This window comes from Pteropus vampyrus, unplaced genomic scaffold (assembly GCF_000151845.1).
Source record: "Pteropus vampyrus isolate Shadow unplaced genomic scaffold, Pvam_2.0 Scaffold306, whole genome shotgun sequence".
NCBI classification, from domain to species: domain Eukaryota; kingdom Metazoa; phylum Chordata; class Mammalia; order Chiroptera; family Pteropodidae; genus Pteropus; species Pteropus vampyrus.
Window position 1 is genome coordinate 1,422,853 of NW_011889087.1, and position 12,314 is coordinate 1,435,166.

The following is a 12,314-nucleotide window of genomic DNA, read 5'->3' on the forward strand; positions in this document are numbered from 1 at the left end:
CCTCGCCTGGGTGGGGAGGGGTCTGTCTGCAGTCCAACATCCACCCCTGCTCATGTCACTTCCCTGGTTCAGGACCCCTCACCTCTCTCTGCCTTAACCTGCCCCTGCTCCTCCCTTCATCCGGCATCTACCACACCGTGGGCTTGTCACTCCCCTGCTCTCCATTCTTGACTAAACCCACCCCAGCCTCTCACCTGGCATTCAAGACCATCCATGCCTTGGCTCTGACTTCCCTGCTCTGCCTTGCTGCCCACATTGTCCCTGAAAGCTCAGCCACTCCCACCTCGAAGGGGTTGGTTGACTCTTACCCCACTTGGAGCTCCCCTCCCAGCCATCTGGCTTGCCAAGCAATACCTGCTTAGAATCCTAGCATAGCCTAAACCGTCTCTTCCTGTGGCCTTAGAAACTTCCCCAGCATTCTAGCCAGAGGTGGTATGGCCTCCCTTCCTCCAAAACCTCAGAACATTTTATCTGCCTTCTCAGGACGTCTGCTTGAGAAAACTCTCCTCCGACTCCGACCTCAAATATGCAAGGAATGTAATTCACCTTTGTGTGTGTGTAATTTTATTTTTTTATTGGCATAAAAAAAAAACATGCATATGGGTAAAAAATAGAGTTATATATAAGTGAATATAATGGAAAATGGGTTTTCTTCCACTCAGGCTCGCTCTTGTACCATTTCACAAGAAGTAACCATCTTCAACGGTTTCTTGTGTGTCCTTCCAGAATTTTCCCATGCATATGTACCTTTGTCCGTAGCTATGTTCTCTTTCAAATGTTACGCAAAAAAGATCATGCGATTCCATGTTCTACATTCATTTCTTTCACGTGAGATCGTTTTCGAAGAGGATGCCTTCTCTTTCAGTCCTGAGCTGCCTCCTTCATTTTAACAGCTGCCGTGTAGTGTTCTGATCTTTGGAGGGACCTCACTAGCTGGTTCCCTGTTGATGGCCTCATAGGTTGTTTCCTGGTTTTTCCTATTAGAAACCACTTATCTTTGTGTCCCCTTTCCTACTTCTCACCCCTAGCCAGCCCCTCACACAGTGGTGGCTGAATGACTGACCAGCTGGCTGACATAAGGGCAGGGGGCTTAATCCTTCTTTATTGGCTTCTACAGCAGCTGAAGGGCCGGGTCCTGGTGAAGGGGAAGAAGCTGCCAGCTGCTCGGAGTGAAGATGGTCGAATTCTCTCAGACCGGGAGGAGGAGGAAGAGGAAGAGGAAGAAGAGGGAGTGGAGGCTGCAGAGCAGAGGCGGTGGGTGAGTGGGCTGGCCTGGGGGCTTGGTATAACCGTGGAGCTTGGGGAAGGGAAGGGAGCGAGGAGGACTAGGGGCTGGAGCTGGCGCGCCCCTGCAAGGCTCGTCTTCCCAGGCCAAGCAGATCTCCCCGGAACTGTCAGCCCTGGTCGTGTACTGCTGTGCCACCCGCCTACGGACCCTGCGCCCTGCCCCTGTCCCGCCCCAGCCCTGCCAGGTCAGCTCCCTCAGCGAGCGCAAAGCCAAGAAGTTCATCCGAGAGGCAGGTAGGAGCTGGCACATCAGGGATCTGGGGGTTGAAGGGAGGCCTGTAGGCTCCTGGTGGGGTCAAATCCTGAAATTGGCCTGGAAAGGAGATTGAGAGGGCTTTGCGGGGTGCGGGGTGGGGGGCGGTAGAGAGGTCATGAGGGGCTCAGGGAATGAGTACCCAGCACATGCCCAGCACCGGGCCGGGGATACGTGGAGGAGAGAGGGCTCAGGGAAGGAGGCTGCTGTCTGCCTTCACCTGGAACACAGCCTATTGTTGGGGCCAGACATGGCTGGGTAATTATGATGTGCGGTGATCGGGCAGGGCATGACAGCAGCTGAGGGAGCCCCGCAGAAGGGAGTGAAATCAGGGGAGGATTTCTGAGTATGTGATGTCTGAGAAGACACCTGACAGAAGTATGAGGAAGAAGCAGCCAGGTGATAGAAGAGATTTCCAGACAGGAAGAGCAGCTTGCACAAAGGCCTGGAGGCATGACATACAGGAAGTGTTCCAGGAACCCAATGTGGCTGGAGGGCACATGTGGGATGAGTAATGAGAGACGGGTATGTCAGCCTAGGGCCAGGTGTTCCGCACACTCAGTCGAGGAAGTGGGGACTTGGAGCTGGGATGCAGTGCAGGGCTGTGGGAGGGGGTCCCCGCCTCTCCCTGGACTTCAGTAACCTCCTCATGAGGTTCCCGTGCCCACTGAGTCAGAGAGAAGAGGAGATGGGGATGGGAATTCAGCCTTTGTTCTCGGCTAGTCCCTGGAGTTGAGGGAGGGATTACAGGCCCTGCCCATGGGAGAGGGACACCCTAGGGGCCCGTCACAGTCCAGCCCCAACTCTCCCCCAGGAAACAGCTTCATCAGGCACAATGCTCATCAGCTGACCCGCGTCTACCCACTGGGGCTACGGATGACCTCAGCCAACTACAGCCCCCAGGAGATGTGGAACTCAGGCTGTCAGCTGGGTGAGTGGGACAGCACAGCGGGTAGTGGGCAGGGTGCTGCTTTGTGGGGTGGCCCCTGGGGTGCCATGGGAGGCCCCAGCAGTGATGCAGCCACACTGCTTTCCAGAAGGTGGAAAAAAGTGTGTCGTTGATAATAACAATTCAAAGAATTGTCAGCAGGATATGTGGGGAACTCAAATCAGGCTCGCTTGTTCTTGACAGTGTAAAAGTCTCACATTTTTTATGAAGGTAAAAGTTAAAAAAAAAAAACCCACCCAACACACAGATGCACATGAACCCCTGGCAGCCCCAGGTCGAGCCTGCCAAGGGAGGGGAGTGTGGTCCCCTTGGGAGTAGGTATGGAGATCTCAGGCCTCCTCAGGCCTAGGCTCTGGCCCGGCCCCAGCCCTGAGGGTCGGGGCTTCTCTGGCATGCCCCACTTAGCCCCACATTCCGGCCTTAAGGGATTCCAGGTGACAGTGGGCTCTTGATCCCCTGGCTGCCATGACACACCCCTGAAGCCATGGTGGGGGTGGGGCAGCACTACCCACACAGAAGGACCCTGGGCCCTCTGTAGGGAGGAACTGAGTCCTCTGCCCACAGGGCTTGTCTGGGAAGAGGACAGTGAGGAGAGGACAACTAAGAGCCCCTGTCCTGACCCTGTTATGTCCACAGTGGCCCTGAACTTCCAGACGCCTGGCTATGAGATGGATCTCAATGCAGGGCGCTTCCTCATCAATGGACAATGTGGCTACGTCCTGAAACCTGCCTGCCTGCGGGAGCCCGACACAAACTTTGACCCTGAGTGCCCTGGACCCCCCAAAACTACTCTCACCATCCAGGTCAGCAGCTTTGGGGGCAGAGCTGGCTCTGGAGGTCCTAGTCCACAGGGAGCCAGCCTGAAGTGGAGGGAGACAGCAGAGGATGGCTTGGTGGGAGGGCATTTGAGTCGGAGTCCTGCGGGAGGAGGGCGAGTGCTGAGGGCGGGATGCTTCCCGCCCTGGTAGAGGGGCCAGGATGAGGCTCCTCTTCATCCCCCACAGGTGCTGACTGCCCAGCAGCTGCCCAAGCTGAACGCTGAGAAGCCAAACTCCATCGTGGACCCCCTGGTGCGTGTTGAGATCCACGGGGTGCCCGCAGACTGTGCTCGAAAGGAGACCAACTACGTGCTCAACAACGGTGAGTGGGCCTTCCAGTGGAAGTGGGGTGGGGCAGACAGCAGAGGATGCAGGAAGGTGCAGGGCAGTCCAGGGCCGGCTGGCTCTGACTGCCTTGCCTGTGCCCTAGGCTTCAACCCCCGCTGGGGGCAGACCCTGCAGTTCCAGTTGCGGGCTCCAGAGCTGGTGCTGGTCCGGTTTGTGGTAGAAGATTATGACACCACCTCCCCCAATGACTTTGTGGGCCAGTTTACACTGCCTCTCAACAGCCTGAAGCAAGGTTGGTGGGGTTGGTGAGGATGGGAAGGGACAGAGGTCTGGGGCACTAGACCCTGTTCACCAGGGCCACAATTTTCCTGTGGGAGCCTCCCCTGAGCCAAAATCAAGCTGGGCCCCAGCCCCAGGGGTGGGATGTGGCCAGCCCTGGGCCTGCAAGGTGGCGGGCAGCAAACCTGAAGCCTGGTTACCCTCCCCACAGGGTACCGTCACATCCACCTGCTTTCCAAGGATGGGGCCTCACTGTCACCAGCCACGCTCTTTGTCCATATCCGCATCCAGAGCTCCTGAGGACCTCTGCAGGTGCTAGTCTGCATCATCCCGTGGCAGACTCTCTCCGCCTTTGGGGTGGAGGGGCGGCGTGAGTACCAGCCCGTCTAGCCTGTCCAGCCTGCCCACGTTTCAGGCTCAGGCTCTGGTCTCAACTGGGTGCTGAGGGTTGCCTCGGCCCCTTCTGAAGAACAGGTGGTCGATCTTTTTCCCTGCAACCCTGAGACCTTGAGATGGCACCAGCTCGAGCCCTCTGCTCACCCTCGTCGTGGCTTACGAAGAGCCATGCGTGCTGCTGCCAGGAGACCTGGGGAGCAGGACTCCTGAGCCCTCAGCCCCTCTGCCCCCTGAAAGAAGTCCAGCCACCCCCAGGCATTGGCCACCCCCTAAGGCCCTCTTCTCCCTCAGGTTCTCCCTGGGCTCCTCCCTCCAGCTCTAGAACCTGAGCTCCCTTCCCCTGTTAAAGAAAGAAGAGCTGGGGCTGGGAGCCCTGGGGACACCAGAAGTAGGTTTTTAGCTCGTGTCATAGAAGAGCCCTGGAGAGGACACTAGAACAAGACTATTTTAAAAAATAAAGAAGCAAGTTTATTTTACCACTGCCACCCGCTGCCTATCTACCTCTGATGCTACACCCAGGCCGATGAGAAGGGTTCGGGGCTGAGGGAGTCCCCTGGGCCTCTTCCTCCAGAAGGGTTTGGATTTGTCTAGATGCCAGGGGGTTCTGAGATGCCATAGCTCAAAATAGCCCTGACCCCTGCTCTTAGCTTAAAGCTGCTGCCAGCATCACAAGACGCCCCGCCAACCCTATAAGGGGCCTTGAATAGAGAAGAGGGAGCTGGATGGGCTTCTGCCAGAAAATAACTGTTATGGCCCTTAAGGGGATGGAGACTCTGAGGGGCCTCAGACAGACCCCCACTTTCCAGGCTAAGTGGGGTTTAAGGCCCCTGTCTACTCAGTAGACAAATCTCAGACTTGGGGCTCACCTTCCACCAGCCAACCAGTCTTTTAGACAAAGGCCTGGAAGGCAGTGGCTGCTCCAGGCTGCCTCTGGAGATGGGAGATTGTGCCGAGTCACCACATGACAGAATCCAGAGAAAACCTGTCAGAAAGGTGACATTCTGGAGTTAAATGTGGGTTCCACCAAGCAACAGCAGCAACACTGAACATGGGCAGAGCTTGCCAGCGGTTCTTGAAGGCAGGTCCTCTCAGGCTGCAGCTCAGGGCCCAGGCTCCCTGGAAAGGGGCTCAGAGGCACTAGCCATGGGGGCCTGAAAGGAACATGGGGCCAGGGAATGAGTGAAAAGTTCCAGAGGGAGAGAAGAGTTGGTGGGAAGTCTAGGTGGTTACTCAGACTCTTCCTCAGAGAGCTGGCTCAGTAGATGTGCAGTGGGGCCTACCGACCTGCAGTGTTAAACACCCTGGGTGGCTCAACAGAACCACCCAGCCCCTGGCCCAGAGGGACAATGTGGCATCCGGGCAAGTGGGAAGGGGCGGTGTCAGTGCCCTCCATCAGAGGAGCCACCATGGACCCTGCCGAGGAGGGCTGCTATCCCCAGCTGTGGAAGCCTGGCCCAGAGCCCGGCCACTGCTCTTACAGGGAGTGAAGCTGGGCCGGTACCAGCTTCTCGCTGGTGGGTGGGAGAGGTCTGAAGAAAAGAGCCAAGTTTGCCTTGAAAGGACAGCCTTGCCAAAGGCGTCTTCAAAAGCTGTCCCAGCGCTGTGGTCACAAGGGCCTTTCCCACAGGGCACTGTCGCCCTCAGGAAGAGAGGGCGCTCTAGCCCAGGCTGGGGACTCCTCTGTCCCACGGACACCTGCAGTCCAGAGGAAAACCAGGAAGGCAAAAGGGTTTTATTCAGCTGCTTCCTTTATTAGAAACAAGTGAGATGTATCAAGCGGAACAACAATGCATTTGGTATTTCGTCCCCAACCCTGGAAATGGATGCCCCTCCCACGGCCCAGAGAAAAGCCAAGACGAAAAAGGTGAAGCTCCCCCCTCCCGTTCCCAGATGCGGCACCTCACCTAGAGTCAGTATTTTTTAATTTAAATCAGTGAAATCGTCCCGCACAGCCTCTCTTGGGACAGTCTGCTTGCAAGCCTGCCTTCACCACGAACAGCAGAGTAGGGCAGAACCGAAGCCTTGGGTCTCCCCTGGTTCTCGGGCAGGTGGGCCAGGCCACAAGGTTTCCCCCTGGCCCAACAGGCTCTGGCCAGACTTGCTCCGCCCTCCTGCTCTGCCCAACTGCCCCTCCCTCCCCTAGACTGCAGCTCCAGGCCTTCGGGGCATCCCCTGGGTTGGTTAAATGCTGGTCGTCTTTAGGCAAAGAGTCAAAGACCACAGGGACACTCACCTTTGGGCTTCAGTGAGCCAGCAAGTAAGGGTGGGGGCAATGGCAGTTAGAAGGGAGGTGTAGGCAAGGCCCGAAATCTATAAACCCAGGTGTTGAAGAGGCTTGGTGTGGGCCGGCCTTCAAACCAGACGCCAGCGTCTTCGAAAGTAGGCATATGTGGGGTAACAACCCTAGACAGACCTCAATCCAGAGCTGAGACCTTCTTTCTACCCAGCTCACTCCCCACATAGAGACCGGAGGCTGTGAGAACTTGCCACAGGGTCAGGAGTCAAATGCAGAATCAATCCAAAGGCAGGAGGTAAACATCTAGAAACATGGGAATCCAAAAGCCCAGTGCCAGCAAGGAGTACCGGTGGTGGAGTGAGGGCCACACCTTGAGATGTTCTCCAACAGCAGTTACCTGAGGCAGGTACCAGGTGATGAGGCCCCGGGCCCCTCCCTTGTTTGGTTCCAGCCAGCCATGGCTCTGCCATCCTGCAAGGCTCCTTGTGGGGAGGCCCTGAACCCCAAGCAATGGTTCTTTCTGAGCTCTCTGACCTGAAGTCCGGGAAGGGGTTGAGTGAAGAAGCCAGTGACTGTTTGGATGAAAAGGAGACTAACAGCAGCCATCAAGCAGACTCCTGCAGACCTGGGTGGTGATGCCGAGGGAGGGGCAGGGTCCCCACCATGAACAGCAGAGTCCAAGGAGCAGGCCACACAGTTTTAGAGGGAGACAACGAGGCCTTTCCAGGAGATGTTCCTTCCGGAGCAGGCGCGGGCCTCACAGTTTCCATTCCATGACCTGGTTTAACCAGGCGAGGCTCACTCCAGGGGCTGTTGTACACCCCAAATTTCAGAAGCAGTTAGGGCTGGGACTTGGCCCAGAGCTGACCAAGCCTCCGACGGGGAGCGTTTCCAAGTTCCAGGTCCCGCCCAAAGTAGGAAAGAGCCGAGCACTTTGTTCTTTGATATCCTTAGGAGCCTGCACAGGGTAAGCAGCTCTAGCACTGGGGGCGTCACATGTCTGATGTCTGGGAGGCTATATGGCAAGCCCCTGCCTCTCCAATTTCTTCTGTGCAGAATGCAGTGCGCATCTTGCTAAGAACAGCAGCTTCTTTGGTCTGGGTATCTTGGAGTCAAGGAGTCAAAGGTCAGCCATGATCCCTGGTGCCTGCAGTTTGCAGCACAGGGACAATAGGAGAAGGGAGGCCCCTAGAGGCCTCTGATGAAAATCCAATCCAGTCTGCAAAGAGCGGGCAACATTCTGGCAAGTGGCACAGCTCCCATACCAAGCACAATTTCCTCCAGTTTTGGGTACTCTGCAGAATTAGCCTCTGACAAACTTCACCAAAACCCACAGCCTGAAACATACCTCTGCTGGTTTGCAGAGCATGGCTTCAGTTAGTAGGACTAGGCTGAGCCTGGCCTCCTGGCTAAGACTTCATTCCCCCTTCAAGTAGCCGAGGTGAAAGCCAGGAAATGCCCTACACATTCCGCTATCCACCCATTTACTTTCTCCTAGAGCAAAAGTTACATACAAGCCTGGATGAGGGTTGCTGATAATTCCAAAGCCCAATCCTCCCCAAGCCACTTGGCTAAGCACAAGTGAAGATCGTCTATATGAACAGCCACATGACTAGAGGCTCCATTACTTTTGGAGAAACTGGCAGCATCAATAACCAGCACCCCCACCACAAAAACACACCAAACATCATCAGTGAAAATCAGACTCAGACAATGGCAACATGAAATCATTTCTATTGCCAAGTCTACACTGGCACCTAACCACCACTCCCTGCCACTCCTTGCAGGCTGTGCGGAAAAGAGCACAAGAGATGGCCAATGGGTTGGAAGGCATAGGCCAGGGTCCCATGGCTGAAGGGGTCTGGGAATTGGCCCCATACCATCCTTGCCCAGCTACCCTGGGGCATCAGGGTGCTGGCTCTCTGCTCTAAGATGAGCTAAGCAAGGCTCGCACTGACATGCCTCCACAAGGTCCCAGATGCTACAAAGAGGTCAAAGGTCCCCTTCAAACTGCCAGTTACCCCAGGGAGTGGAAAAACAGTCTCACAGGGTACTCATGCCTGTAAGGTTGACAACAGCTGGCTAAAGAGTTGGCTGGATGACTTCCTATAGGGAGCGGGCCAAAAGGATGGAAGAAGGGACTCAAAGAAACCTGCTTCCACAGATCATCGCCACTGCCCAGTTCAGAATGCAGAAAAAGCCCAGCACCTGCAAGAAAGCCTCTGAGTAGGGTCGGCCCCATCTAGGACTCCACCTGCTACCTGTGAGAGCTGAGCCCTTCCCAAAGCAGGGCACAGTCTCTCCACCTTCCCCTGCCTTCCCGAAGCCAATCATTCCAGCTGATTCAGAAGGGGAATGGGATAGGATTCCCCATATCGTCCTTCTTCTGTTCCCCAACAAAAGTCAAGTCCTGCTTTCAGAAGGAAACAATTCATTGTACCAGTATGTGTCTGTCTGGCACTGTCCTTGATTCTAATTCTGAGGAATGATCTGGATTCAGCTTTTCTTTAGAGACCAAACATCCTTGTACATGTGGAACATGAAAGATATTTAAAATATTTATATATATAATATATATATATACTTTTATTATTCACCCGTTAACTCCATAATATGCCAATCACGAGCTAGGTTTCAGCAGTTACATTCCCTTGATCACGGCTGCATAAGGATGTGATTAATTGGAAAACAGGGAGACCAGAGACACGGCCAGAGGTGACATCACGCAGCCTACGCCATCGCAATACAATTGTCAAGTTCAGTGGCGGTTTGGTAAAGCCGGTTCGCTTCTGTTCCTTCCCTTTGCCAGGGATTCTCACGTTTGTGAAAATTAGACCAACAAGTGGTGGGGTTCCATTTCCTGGTTTGAATTCTCAGTGGCTTAATCCAGAATCTCACTGGCAACTGGTTACTGTAACACCAGCCCAACCTAAGAGAGCCAACGGGGAGGGGCAGAATTCAGTTGACAGTTGTCCAAAGCCTCGCCCACTTCACCACCCCAGACCTGAAGTACCAAATGGCTGAGCCCACAGAATGCTCCCAGGCTGTGTAAGCAGACTCACAGTGAGCTGGTGCCCTCTGCACAAGGCTTTATATGTTTATTAGATCCTTCAACGAATGCAACTCCAGTATCTTAAGGAACAGTGGCCACTAGGCCTCCCTCCAGCAGTCAGTTATTTTGTAACTGCTAACCACACCCATGGCCCTGGGCTGCCCTTTGGAGCTGGTGGAGGAAAGGCAGAGGAAGCGTCATGCTGGGATGTGGGCAGCAGCCCAGCAGAGGAAAAGGATCTTTAATACTCAAGACTCTAAGCTTGGGCAACTAGACTCGCACGGCTCCCTGAAACGCTCCCAAATGCCCTGCCCGCAGCCAGCTGCAGCAACTTACCTGGTGGGAAGAGAAGCTGGAGACAACCTTCCTGCTTCTGTGTGGCTCTGGAGCCCGTCCCCTCTGCCACCCTCACACCAGCTGCTGAAAGGGGAACACTGACCCTGCTAGTCTGGCCACTGGAGGACGGGACTTTTCAGGGGGCCAAGCACCAGTGAACAAGGGCCCAGACTGATGCTGGATCCCTGACCTATGACCCTGTCTCTGCTCCACCAACTCCCCGAGCTGGGAGGGCCCAGCTGGGTACACACCTTCTCTGCCCCCATGCTGGGGCACTTCCAATTGTAAAGATAATACTGCAGGTTGCCATCTCCTATGCCAAACTTGAGCTTCTCCAGGAAGGTTTTGTTTTCCATGAGATCCAGTGCATTGAACACGTCAAACCCTTTCTGCAGGGCGGCAGGGAGAAACAGGAACAGGTGAAGAGAGGTAAAAGCTGCCTCACCCTCCTGCCCTTTTCTATCCTATCAGAACCATCCCACAGGTGGCCATGAGAAAGATCTTCCTTCCGAAGTTCTGGCCGCCTCTGTGTTAAATAAATCCAAAGTCCAGCCTGCACCCTGCTCTCCAGTGACAGCTTTCAGAACACTCTGAGCACCACCCTACCTGGCCTCGCCTCAGTGTCGCTCCGAGCACTCTTGTAGACTCAGTGCCGAGGCCATTGCTATTGTTCCCTCTTAAACCTCCCTGAAACACTCTAATAACTTCCACAGTCCTCTCTGGAGACCAAGCCCTGAACCCCTTCCTCTGAGAAGCTGGCACCTATCAACACTTGCATTGCTCTCCCACTCCCAGGACACCCCAACTCTCAGGTCTCCCTGTGATTTCATGACACCTGAGATGGTGCTTTGAGACTGTGGCAGAGACACTTCCTACATCTCACCACCTCAGTTAGAAGCTTTCATGAGCAGGGACTGGACTGTCCACCGTCTGGCCAGCCCACAGTGGGCTGGGCTCACTAGAGGCAAAACCCATGTTGAAGACTGACTGAGAATGACCTCTCAGGTGCAAAAGATGCCTGACCCCGCCCCCCATGCTCTATAGTCAGCAGCTCCAATGACTCACCACGACAGAGACCAATCTCCCCATTCCCATGCTGGGGAAGTCGTAAGGAGAACCCCTTTCCTCCCCGAGCAGGCCTGGCTATTCAGGCTCCTTGGCAGCGCCTCCCGTGAGAACGAAACTCACTGAAATAAATCAGGAGGAGTTCAATGCCTTCACGTCACGTGGATGCTCCTTGCTCCCGCCTAGTTTTGAGCTGCAGGGCCCCTCCGTAAGCGGAGCAGGAGGCCATGGAGGACTCCAAGCCCCCGGCCCATGGGCAGCTACCTCCCCTGAGCTACGCTCACCACCGCTGCACGGCCCCTGCCCCACAGATCTCCGAACCCTCCGGTCTGCTCACCATTTTGGCGAGAACAAGGGCGTCGCTCATGAGGTCTAGAAGAGGGGTCTGGGTGTGAACATTGTAGAAAGAATAAGCAGCCTTTAGACTCTTGTGGGTTGGATGGTTCATGATGGTGGAGGGAAGCGTATAAAAGCTCAAGAAGTCTGTCACCTCACCATTTGAATTCTGAAGAGAAGACAATAAAAGGAAGCAATGTCACGCAAGCACAGGAATCCTGTAATCTGGGAACAAAATGTACCACTTGCTCTCACACCACCCAAAGGCAACTCTGCCCCGCTGGACAAATGAGTGAAACAGCTGAAACAGGATATGCAGGGAGGAGAAAGTACACTGGCCAGGGGCACTCGAGGACAGAGCCAGGAGGAAAATCTAGGCTGGACTGTGGGCTGAACCTGACAGCTCTTTCCTGGCCTATGCATCACCATGGACTTCTTGAGGCTCACATTCCCCTAGATTGTGTCCCCATTGCCTGGCCAGTACTACCTCAAGCTAGGACAGGCAGAGACTCGCAGGCTTACACCACTAAGAAGGGCTTAGTTCTTTCTCTATATCACCAGTGGTGACTGGGGTGGGGAGAGGGAGAAGGGTTCATGCAAAGTCCAGAGGATCATTTCAGCAAGTACAAGCTAGAGTGTCTGGTCCTTAGGGAGGAGTATGGCCAAGGAAGTCTAAGGTAGCAATAGTCCTGTTAATCGGCTCTTTAGTCACCGAGCCCAGGAACCCTAGCCACTTAAGGGGAATGAATGCCTCTCTGAATGGTCAGAGACACGGAACGCCCTGCCCCACTCACCTCCACCACAAAAGTGTCAATGATATTCTCCTGGGGGTAGAACCAGTGCTCCACCTCCTCTTGGCTCATGACTGGCGTGAGGTGGAACTGCTTCAGGTACCTGGTGAGGAGCTGGTGCACTACTGGAATGTCCTTTTTTTCCATTGGTCGCAATCCAGCTGTCTTGGGGGACTGGAAGGAAAACAGACAACATCAGACATGCTGACTGGGAGTGATCGGCTCCCT

The 12,314-nt window shown here is 54.9% G+C and overlaps 2 protein-coding genes across 4 annotated transcripts in view; one reads left to right on the top strand and one right to left on the bottom strand.

Moving 5' to 3' along the window:
* PLCD3 (phospholipase C delta 3) overlaps window positions 1–4,755 on the top strand; it is an 18,748-nt gene extending 13,993 nt beyond the window's left edge. The window contains exons 7-13 of the mRNA XM_023521555.1: window positions 1,054–1,258; window positions 1,371–1,521; window positions 2,355–2,471; window positions 3,126–3,292; window positions 3,494–3,629; window positions 3,738–3,887; window positions 4,086–4,755. Coding sequence (XP_023377323.1) covers window positions 1,054–1,258; window positions 1,371–1,521; window positions 2,355–2,471; window positions 3,126–3,292; window positions 3,494–3,629; window positions 3,738–3,887; window positions 4,086–4,174 — 1,015 coding nt within the window. The 3' untranslated portion in view covers window positions 4,175–4,755. The remainder of the gene's footprint in view (window positions 1–1,053; window positions 1,259–1,370; window positions 1,522–2,354; window positions 2,472–3,125; window positions 3,293–3,493; window positions 3,630–3,737; window positions 3,888–4,085) is intronic.
* Window positions 4,756–6,000: 1,245 nt separating this feature from the next.
* The window catches only part of NMT1 (N-myristoyltransferase 1), a 30,241-nt gene continuing 23,927 nt past the window's right edge, over window positions 6,001–12,314 (bottom strand). For 2 of the 3 annotated variants that reach the window (XM_011377116.2, XM_023521559.1), the window contains 4 exons: window positions 12,090–12,260; window positions 11,297–11,464; window positions 10,146–10,283; window positions 9,071–9,435 (listed from right to left, as the gene is read on the bottom strand). In XM_011377116.2, the coding sequence (XP_011375418.1) occupies window positions 9,415–9,435; window positions 10,146–10,283; window positions 11,297–11,464; window positions 12,090–12,260 (498 nt within the window). In that variant the 3' untranslated portion in view covers window positions 9,071–9,414. Of the gene's footprint in view, window positions 9,436–10,145; window positions 10,284–11,296; window positions 11,465–12,089; window positions 12,261–12,314 lie in introns of all 3 variants that reach the window. The other variant, XM_023521558.1, reaches the window with a different exon arrangement.